This window comes from Clupea harengus, chromosome 15 (genome assembly GCF_900700415.2).
Source record: "Clupea harengus chromosome 15, Ch_v2.0.2, whole genome shotgun sequence".
In the NCBI taxonomy this organism is placed as follows: Eukaryota; Metazoa; Chordata; class Actinopteri; order Clupeiformes; family Clupeidae; genus Clupea; species Clupea harengus.
Window position 1 is genome coordinate 7,526,071 of NC_045166.1, and position 10,000 is coordinate 7,536,070.

At 43.2% G+C, this 10,000-nt stretch overlaps 3 protein-coding genes across 7 annotated transcripts in view; 2 read left to right on the top strand and 1 right to left on the bottom strand.

The window, feature by feature from the left end:
• Positions 1-5,427, top strand: part of snap91b (synaptosome associated protein 91b) — a 32,328-nt gene extending 26,901 nt beyond the window's left edge. For 3 of the 4 annotated variants that reach the window (XM_031582107.2, XM_042709987.1, XM_042709988.1), the window contains 5 exons: positions 237-261; positions 1,356-1,428; positions 2,532-2,645; positions 3,392-3,493; positions 3,866-5,427. In XM_031582107.2, the coding sequence (XP_031437967.1) occupies positions 237-261; positions 1,356-1,428; positions 2,532-2,645; positions 3,392-3,472 (293 nt within the window). In that variant the 3' untranslated portion in view covers positions 3,473-3,493; positions 3,866-5,427. The remainder of the gene's footprint in view (positions 1-236; positions 262-1,355; positions 1,429-2,531; positions 2,646-3,391; positions 3,494-3,865) is intronic. The other variant, XM_031582109.2, reaches the window with a different exon arrangement.
• Positions 5,428-5,723: 296 nt separating this feature from the next.
• ccdc167 (coiled-coil domain containing 167) lies at positions 5,724-7,727 on the top strand. The gene is made up of 4 exons (XM_012815753.3): positions 5,724-5,899; positions 6,235-6,329; positions 6,454-6,506; positions 6,689-7,727. The coding sequence occupies exons 1-4, from the start codon at positions 5,849-5,851 to the stop codon at positions 6,790-6,792; spliced, it is 303 nt and encodes a 100-aa protein (XP_012671207.1). The 5' UTR covers positions 5,724-5,848; the 3' UTR covers positions 6,793-7,727.
• Positions 7,728-8,406: 679 nt separating this feature from the next.
• Positions 8,407-10,000, bottom strand: part of cmtr1 (cap methyltransferase 1) — a 16,295-nt gene continuing 14,701 nt past the window's right edge. For both annotated transcript variants that reach the window (XM_031582105.2, XM_012815752.3), the window contains exons 22-24: positions 9,702-9,814; positions 9,394-9,502; positions 8,407-8,857 (exon numbers count right to left, since the gene is read on the bottom strand). In XM_031582105.2, coding sequence (XP_031437965.1) covers positions 8,722-8,857; positions 9,394-9,502; positions 9,702-9,814 — 358 coding nt within the window. In that variant the 3' untranslated portion in view covers positions 8,407-8,721. The remainder of the gene's footprint in view (positions 8,858-9,393; positions 9,503-9,701; positions 9,815-10,000) is intronic.

A 10,000-nucleotide genomic window follows, 5' to 3' on the forward strand; every position in this document is an offset into this window, starting at 1 on the left:
ACACACACACACACACACACACACACACACACACACACACACACACACACACACACACACACACACACACACACACACACACACACACACACACAGTATTTGACTCAGGGTGTGCTAGGTTGCTAAGAGCGCACCGGTGAGGCTAACAGTATGCTAGACTCCATGGGTAAAACCCACTAGTGTGTTTGGGCACAGGAAGTGTGACTGATACATTGCTTTCCTGTTCTCTCCTACAGATCTGAACATGGGGAACCAGAAACCGTAAGCTCTCAGTTTCATCAAGTCTCTCTCTCTTTCTTTCTCTCTCTCTTTCTCTCTCTCTCTCTCCCTCTCTCTCTCTTTCTCGGTCTCTCTGTTACTCTCTCTCACACACACACATTATCTCACTCCCTGTCTCTCTCTCTCTCTCTTTTTCTCTCATTCACCTGTGTAAAAGACTAATGCATGCACATTTTGTGCTGTCTGTGGTACAAAGCCAAGTGGAAATAGTCTGTTGGCACACTGATGGTCAAGGGCAGATCACACTGATGGTCAAGGGCAGATCACACTGATGGTCAAGGGCAGATCACCTGATGGTCAAGGGCAGATCACACTGATGGTCAAGGGCAGATCACCTGATGGTCAAGGGCAGATCACACTGATGGTCAAGGGCAGATCACACTGATGGTCAAGGGCAGATCACACTGATGGTCAAGGGCAGATCACCTGATGGTCAAGAGCAGATCACACTGATGGTCAAGGGCAGATCACACTGATGGTCAAGGGCAGATCACCTGATGGTCAAGGGCAGATCACCTGATGGTCAAGGGCAGATCACCTGATGGTCAAGGGCAGATTGCCTATGAAGCTGAATGCTTCCATCCTGAGGTGATCACATCTCTGCTGACCGCACAGTTTAGTGACAAATGAAGAAGGAATATTTGGGTTTGGTGGAGAGTTTTTGTTGATTGCTTAGACAGTTTGCTGTCAAAGTGGCAGATGTACATTAAGTTGAAAAGTATTGAGCATGTCCTTCAATTCCAGGTAATCTGAAAGAGCAAGTCTGCATGTGACTTTGAGTTTCACCTCCTCCCATCAGGCCTCAGGTTTAAGGGCCCAGTGGCAGAATACAATAGATGGTGAAATGCATCCATACCTAAACATACTACATGATGGTGTTTGTTAGTGTGGGCTTTCGTGTGTTTGTGAAGGGTATCCGTTTTTGGGGAGGGTATGATATTTTTTGTTGTCTGGCAAAATATATGTCACATATGTGTGTGAGAAATGGACAATAATGATATCATAATGATACCAGGTAAAAAAAAAAATACGAGATTGACGTCTTCTGATTGGTTGATCTCTCTCTTCTCTCATAGGGCTGATGGTGCGGCAGGCGGGGCCAACTGGCAAACTCCTCAGGTAGCTCCTCCCCAGTGGGGCGGTCCCATGGTAAATGTTGTGTGTGTTGTAAGGCTGGAGCATGGTGTTGACATGACGAGCATGGCATGGGGCCTATCACCCGCCTCCCCTTGGCTTGACTCCTCTGGGCTGCTCCAATCATATCATTTGAAAGGGGAGGGGAAGAGCAGGACTTTTTCCTCTAGTTTCATTTCAAAAGTTTCCTTTCAAATTTAGATGTAAGGACAAAAGCTCCTAACCTCATAGTGCTCTACAAACCTAAAATTAGACTTTCTTGTCCCTATACCAGGTTTGGTTTTCACAAGACTTTAACATACAGCGTAATGCAGTCATAGAGGCATGAATACATTCAGTAGCGGCTTCTTCAGACAGAAAACTAAATATGAAATATATTTTGGGTACAAAACATGCAAAATACTCTTTAATATACTGCAGTGTGTTTCAGTATATGCACATTACTGTGATCTACAACACACTGTAGATATATTGTATTTGTGTATGGGTTTGCAGTGCTTCTTGCTATGCTTTAGTGTAGCTAGGCAGTCATCTTACCTCCGTTTTTACAACATTTAAGCTTAAGGTGCTTATTATATGGTAAATTGAATCACAATTAAGTCCTAATGAAAGCATGGAGAGCATCTCAACTTTACTCCCGAAGGATAAGGAGTGTTTCATTTTAAATCAAAGCGACCACCTCTCCTGTCTGTGTCTTCAGTTCTCGAGTGTGCGTGTGTGTGTGTGTGCGTGCGTGCGTACGTGCGCGTGTGTGTGTGTGTGCCTCCCTGTGTTACGTGTTACTGTGTGTCTTAGTTCCAATGTTGTGTTGTCTCTGTGTCAGTAACGTCCCCTCCCTTCCTCTCCCCCCCCTTAACCCCTTTGTAGCATGGGCCCATAGGGGCCTCGCCTTATATGGGGTCTCAGCCTCCATTTTGCATGGTAAGAAACATGAACAGCCTCTCCCCTGCCATGCTCACCCTCTTCATAAGATGGCGGACATTTTGTGACCACATTTTTTCTCTCCTCTCTCTCTGTCTGTTGCTCTCGCTCTTCTCTGTCTGTGTTACCCTCCTTTGATTTCTCCACACCCTCCCTCTTTCTCTTTCGTTCTCCCTTTCTCTCTTTCCGACATGCAGCAAGGGGCACCCGGTGCTGGAGCTCCCATGATGCCCGGCTCTCCCATGATGTTCCCCCAACAGCCCATGATGAGGCCGCAGTTCCCCACCGGGGGTCCTGCACCAGGAGGACCGGTAACACACATGGACACAAACACTCATGGACACAAACACACATGGACACAAACACACATGGACACAAACACACATGGACACAAACACACATGGACACAAACACACATGGACACAAACACTCATGCACACAAACACACAGAGAGACAAACAGATACAAGCACATACATAGTCACACATCCAAACAGACAGACAGACAGGCCGACACACACTTTTATTACATCACTAAACACACCCATGATCAACTGGCTGGACTTTATCCCTCAGAAGGTGTAGCCACCTTTACAGATGCCTGCAAGTCATACATTCTTCATCATACACATATACAAATACACCTCCATGGATATCTTCACTTCACACACAAACACACACACACTCATACTACTGTGTGTGACGCCAGTGGCTGCCGAGAGACCTACTAGACAGATAGATAGATAGATAGATGGATACTTTATTAATCCCGAGGGAAAATTAGGTCATCCATAGTAGCTTATACACTTATGCACTTGTGCAACTCACAGACATACATACATAAATCACATACACATAGGGAGAACATGTTCACAGGGAGTGGGGTGTTTACAGATACAGGAATGGATCTGACCCTATGGTACATTATGCATAGATTGGGAAAGTGTGGATGTCCACGAGGAAAGTGTTCTTGTGCTGCAAGTGTGGATAGTGCAAAGAGATAGTGTCCATGTGCTTGTGTGGATAGTGCAAGTACTGACGCATGTTTGGCCCTGTAGATGAACCCCGCCATGAGCCCAAGGAAGCCCCCACCCTCCAAAGACCCCCTGGCCGACCTGAACATTAAGGACTTCCTATAGAGTTCCTATAGAACCTCTCAGGTAAACAGTTGCACACCTCCCGCTGCATATGTACTGCTGTCTCTCCAACACACACACATACACACACACACATCTGTATGTACTGTAACATTAACCTTACCCCCGCACTTAACGTAAAGCACTTCCTATAGAACCTTATTAGTAAAGAACTACAAACATGATCACATGACCTAGCGCTGCTGTTTTAATATAGTCCTTCTCCTAATTATGTGCACCACTTGTGTAGTTGTTTTAATTATTATTATTTAAGTATAGTATTATTAACAGTTTGTATTTATGTATGTTATTTATTTACGGTTTCTCTCTCTTTCTGTCTGTCTTTCGTTTCCCCTCTGTTTCATTCTGTCTCTCCCTCCATCTTTCTCCTTACAGTAAAGCTGATTGGAGCCCCTGTTGATATGGATGTGTGTGGTACTCTCCCTCTCTCTCTGGTCACCTGCTCCTCTTCCTCCTCTCTCCTCTTTCTGCCCCCCCCCCCCCTCTTTGTCTAATGTTGTAGCACAAACAGTGAATGTGATACCTGTATACGTGTGATTGTGTGTGCGTATTTTAATGTCATCCTTTACTTCGGTCAGTGAAAATGAAATGAAAATAAAATAAATGAAAATGAAAAAACAGAAACTCATGTGAAGCTATGGTGCAGTCACAGCAGGAGTCTGCGTAACTCATGTGAAGCGATGGTGCAGTCACAGCAGGAGTCTGCGTCCCTGGGTTCAGAGCTAGTTCGTTTTATTTCCTTAGGCTTCCTTGTAATGGGGGCTGAAGATGTTGGGTGGCTTGGGAAGGTGGGCAAAAAAGTAAACACATAAACAAATACATAAACAATGTTCAGTGTGTGTCAATCTTATGGGCCCCCCCTTCTGTTGTCGTGATGCAAACATTTCACTTTGTGTAAATCCACCCCACCCACCCCGCACACACTCACCCACCCCAGCCAGAACTGTGGCTTGGCTGGGAACCTACTTACACTCACAATCTACAGTCCTTAAGGGGTTCTTCATCGGTTCTTTTAAAAAGATCTGAAGGTTCTCCACATAAAGTTCCCCTTTATTGGGTTCATAAAGAACATTTCTGTAGAGTTGGTCACAGCCTAAATGGAGGTCTGTGAAACCCTTCCACAGGAGAGGTAGATCCTTCTGAAGGGGACTGGACGAAGAACCCTTTTTCTCGAAGAGAGCGTCAGCGCCATAAGAATAGAACAAGTCCCCCTGATGTATTGACGCAGAGGTTCTTTTCTGTTCTTTTTAGTTCTGTTTACGTTTCTTCTCCCCTTCACCTTATCCTCCCCTGAATGTGTGCTACACGTGTCGTTTGACACTCCACATTATGCATTTTAGACTTTATTTTGTTGACAAAACCATGCAGATATCTTTTAGTCTTTATTTTGAATTTAAATGAAAAAAAAGACGTTTCATATATTTTAGTTACTGCGTTCAAAATGCTTAGCATACAGTCTTTAGCGGAAAGAAGTGGAAATACCGTATCCCCAATGTGTATATATCTATATTCAAAAGACTAGTAGCTTATTGGATGCAACCCCCTCCACCCACACCCCCACTCCTCCTCTCATCAGCTCCGCAGTGAATGGTGACAGTGTTCAGCGTCCAGCTGCTTCCCACCGATCAGCAGCAGCATCTGCCATATCAGAGACTGTCAATCCTGTGACTGGAGGATGGAAATGTAACTGGATGTTCAGTGTTTTGTTTCTGTATTGAAAAACTGTGGTGAAATGTTGAGAACAGATAACAAACAAACAAACAAAAAAAGAATAAAGGGGGAAAATGTGTTCCATGAATGACTGCTTTTGGTTGTTTTATTGTTATTTTTGTTTTGTTTGAATTTTTGGACTTATCTAAAAAAAACTCCTAGCTCCCGAGCCTAAGTGCATGTGCATACTGTTGAAATACAAATAAAACAGTGATCTGAAGAGATGATAAAGGAAGCTGATCATTCTTTTGATGTGTGTGTGAAATGTCAAGTCAAATTTACACATTTATTATTATGGTGGTCTTTGCGTTGCAACACTAACACAATAATCCAAAATAGCTGAACATGGTTAGGCTATTATTTTGGTGTACAACTGAACTGAAGCCTGCTGCAGCACGCCGAAGTTCAGTACAAATCAATTTGGTGATACTCACACTCCTTCCCAGCAGGCTGCGCTGCCCTCCTATTTTCTGTCGCACCCCAGGTAGGCTTTAACACTGTCTACGGATACGACACGTCTTCGCTGACGAAGTCTCTTCTTCGTTTACCGCAGTTCCTTATAGCAGTGAGGTTCGCTCGTTGGCTTTAGGTGTGTTTTGGTGGCGTACAAGTTTACTGTCAACGGGTCGAGGGAAGTTATGGTGAAAGATGACTAAGACAAAGGAGAAAAAAAAGGAAAATATAAGTGTGGCCAGCGAGGTAAGTGACTTTTCCAAGTCATGACCGATGCACGGATAACCTAAACATGCCGCAGTGGTTTGGTTTTGACCAGTGACAGTAACGTTAGGCTTTTAAAATGGTCTCTGACGGAAGTTAATGTACTGCAGCTCTTGTATATAAAATCTTGTATTGTATAAAATTGTCTCTGACGTAGCCTAGTCATGAAATATTTTCTTAAGTGTTTTGAGTCGTATATCAATGGATCCCGTTCTGTCAAGACGTGCTGAGGTACCATTGTCATCACACAAACACGTAAACACAATGTGTTAATTCTGTGTAAGTGCTGAATGATTTATGCTTGTGTGCATCTGTAGATCGATCGAATAGAGGACCGCAAGTCGCGATGCAACGACCTCCTTGACAGAGCGGAGTTCAGACGCAGAAAAGAGGAGCTTACTGATGAGGACAGGTAATTTGAGTCAGACCCAACCAGAGCAATGTCTGTCTTCGAATAGCACCATTCTGAGCACACCGAAGTTGTCCAGAATGTTTCTAGAAGTCTAAAAGCTCTCATGTCTCTCTGTCCTTGTCAGTAAACTGTTGGAAGATGAGATGACGCTGATGACGGAAAGAATACAGAAATATGGTGAGGAAGACGTTTCAGGACTTTTTTCTATACTGCTAATCCACTTTGCAGTGATGGCATAAAATGGCTTATCTTCCACAAAACATTAATAAACATGAAGATTTTTTTTGAAACGAGAGATTTCAAAACGGCACCTGTCATCACATCATATGTAACCTACCTTCACCCCATTTCTTTCTTAGATCACGAACTGGAGATCCTGAGAGGGGAGAACAGGAGGAACATGGTGCTCTCCGTCGCTCTGCTGGCCATCAGCGCTCTCTTCTACTACACTTTCGTCTATTGAGGAAAAACATCCATTTAAGAACTAAACAGTAAAGCCAACTCGGTTATCTTCTCCTTTCCATCTACCGAATGCCATCTCACATGGATACCCACAGGATTTCTAAAGGCCTCTCATTCACCAAATTCCACCGTTTCATTTCCTCAGACGCTTTCATATATTCATTCACTCTGACATTTCTCGACTCCCATGCTCCCCCATTGACCGTAGACCAGTCTGCACTGACACGGAGTTCTGACTCCACTGCCAAAGACCAGAAGCCCACATTTACAGAACTAGAGAGCAGCACATACCTTTTGTGGCCTATGGTATTCCCAGATGTCCCAATGTCATTCCAGTCTTCCGCACACTTGTGCCAAAACATAGATTATATTTCACTGAGAAATGGATGATCTCAAAGATGGATTGGCTGGATCTTTACAACAACAAAAAAATCCTTCAATACTGGAATCAGGATTATAACGGTCACTGAACTTTATGACATTCAAATTCTGTTCAAGTACAGGAATATAAGTCTATTTTGCACTTTTGGTTCTTTGAAAGTATGAAGGTAGCAGTCACCTGCATTCATTGTCTCTGCAGCTTCCCATTTCATTTCTAATCAGTGTAATAAGATGTGTTATATTTCTTTTACTGACTGTGTAGCTGTTGTTTACTAAGTGACGGATTGATGTGGTTGAGGAGAAGGCCAAAGCTCTGTACTGAATGTATGGGGCTTATTTTATTACTGAAATATTTCCTTTAGGTACATACATTAATGAAATGGGTCTCGTTTTGTAAGACATACCACAACAATGGGTCACTTTTTTGCATGTTTATTTTCCACTGGACTTGGGCATCAAGTCCTAAACTACATTTTGCTCTGAAATGGAAACCCCTCCACTCAGCATAAACAGACCCTCATGAGGGAAATAAAAACAGGGAAAAGTTGAACGAAACTATTCTCCAGTTTCTTTCATTCTTAATTATTATCTCTATTACTGTTTATTTATTGCCTCTTTAATCCCCATTAAAACTAAACGGCCGCTGTGACGCAGCCCAAGGAGAGTTAACACACCTGATGAACACCTGATGAACTCTGAACTGAGATTAAAGGTCAAAAAGAGCAGATGAGAGAGAGAGAGAGAGAGCGAGAGACAGACACCTCACTGCACGCAGACAGCCTGCGGTCTATTCCAGAGGGTGGCCTTTAACAGAAATGAGCCGTACGAAAACGAGCACGCACACATGTCTTAACTGACTCTGGATAACGAAACGGAGGCAACAAAAAAAAAAAATGTCTTTGCAAGCTCTTCCTTGCACACACAGGATAAAGACGAGCCTCACAGACAGCAGACATGGGCTGACTGACACACACACACACACACACACACACACACACACACACACACACACACACACAGGATAAAGTCGAGCCTCACAGACAGCAGACATGGGCTGATTGACTCCACAGCACCAAGCAACAGTGCCAGAGCAACATAGCTGGGCTGACTTGACACACACACACACATATACACACACACACACACACACACACACACACACACATACATACATACATACACACAATACAAAAATGTTGTCTAACTAGGTGGGGTACAAGCAAAAGCAGCATGCATCGCTAAAATGTAATTCCTTTCTTCAGTTTAAATGATGTTTAAAGATCTCTGTCCACTGCACTCCACACTGCATGTAAATGTGTACAGTATGCCGATATGTGTGTGTGTGTGTGCTTGGATGGAAGTCAGACATACTTGTGTGAGCATGTGATGGTATTATTTAAATATAAGAGTGTTCTTGTTGTGTGTTTTCAGTGCTGGTAATGTGCACTGTACGCCGATGTGTGTGTGTGTGTGTTCTTGGATGGAAGCATGTGGTGGTGGTATTTAAATATAAGAGTGTTGTTGTTGTTGTTGTTGTTGTTGTGTGTTTTTAGTGCTGGTAATGTTGGTGGATGAACTCCAGCAGGTGCTCTTTGGAAAGCTTCTCAGGGTCAACCCTTGTCTGGGAATCGTGAACTTTGACCCCTTCCTCCCATGCCCAGAAGATTCGCTCCTTGTGGCAGACACTGAAAGAAACACACACAAAGAGATACACACTTATACACAGAGAACAAAAAAATCATTATGGTAAAAAGGTGTGAAACCTGACAGAATTTCCTATATGGTTCTTCTACGCACATACTGTTTGTTTATTTACATACTTTTAAATGCCACCCTGTTCATATCATCTAACAAGTATGTTGAACAAAAAAAATATAGCTTACTGATATGATTGATATGAGCAACTCTCTGTGTATCGTCACAGCACCAAACCTATCGAGTACTTGAGGTTGAAATGATCAACTATCATGTTTCCAAGTGATAAAAAAGTCATTTTCTGAGTTTCAGCAACGTGTGCCGTGCGTTGCTGTGACATCAGATCATTGATCATTATCTTGGTAAACTAAGGTTTGAGACATTTTCCACTATATAGACTTATATGGCTTATCCTTTCTACGTCTGTTCAATTTGTTTCTGAGATCTGACTTCAGTAGAATGCAGGAGAAAGACGGAGGTTTTTTGACAGGTGAGAGGTGAGAGGTGATTCAAGGCGAGGTCGTACTGGAAGGGGGCGACTGAATCGGGTGGCAGGTCAAAGGTGGAAACACTTGTGGCTTTATTGTAGAAGTACTTCCTCTTTGAGCTTTTACTGTAAGCCATTGTCCAGGGATCTACAGAAGAAAGAAAGAGGGGGGTGGTAGACAAGGAAGATATTACAACACTTTATAAATACATACTTAATAAATATAATACATATTATACACATATATTCTACATATTATACTCATATACATGTACATTTACATATGCTCAAATACACTAGGTCTCCTTCATTTACTGACTCAACATCAATCAAACACACACACACACCGTTAACAGTCTTGATTATGTGGAGGCCACTGGGCAGGAAGTGGCGGTCGTCTCGGCCCGTGTATGACAGACGGGGCATCCCTCCCGAACCCTTAGTCACCTTCATCTCCAATCTGAGGAGGAAGAAGAGGCACAGTTAAAGCACACACACAGACACACACTGCAGTACTGTGTTTGGAAGCAGACATGGCTGAAACTGCCCATGCGCTCTGACATTCCTGACAGAGCATGCCACAATATCACTGCCCATTTTTCTAATTGGCTCCTTCACATGTCACACACACACAGACACACAATTC

Excerpts from the sequence above, each read along its gene's own strand:
- ccdc167 (XM_012815753.3), top strand. The coding sequence starts at position 5,849 with ATGACTAAGACAAAGGAGAAAAAAAAGGAAAATATAAGTGTGGCCAGC. Across the intron at positions 6,330-6,453 it reads GAGCTTACTGATGAGGACAG|TAAACTGTTGGAAGATGAGA; the intron begins GTAATTTGAGTC and ends TGTCCTTGTCAG. Across the intron at positions 6,507-6,688 it reads GGAAAGAATACAGAAATATG|ATCACGAACTGGAGATCCTG; the intron begins GTGAGGAAGACG and ends TTTCTTTCTTAG.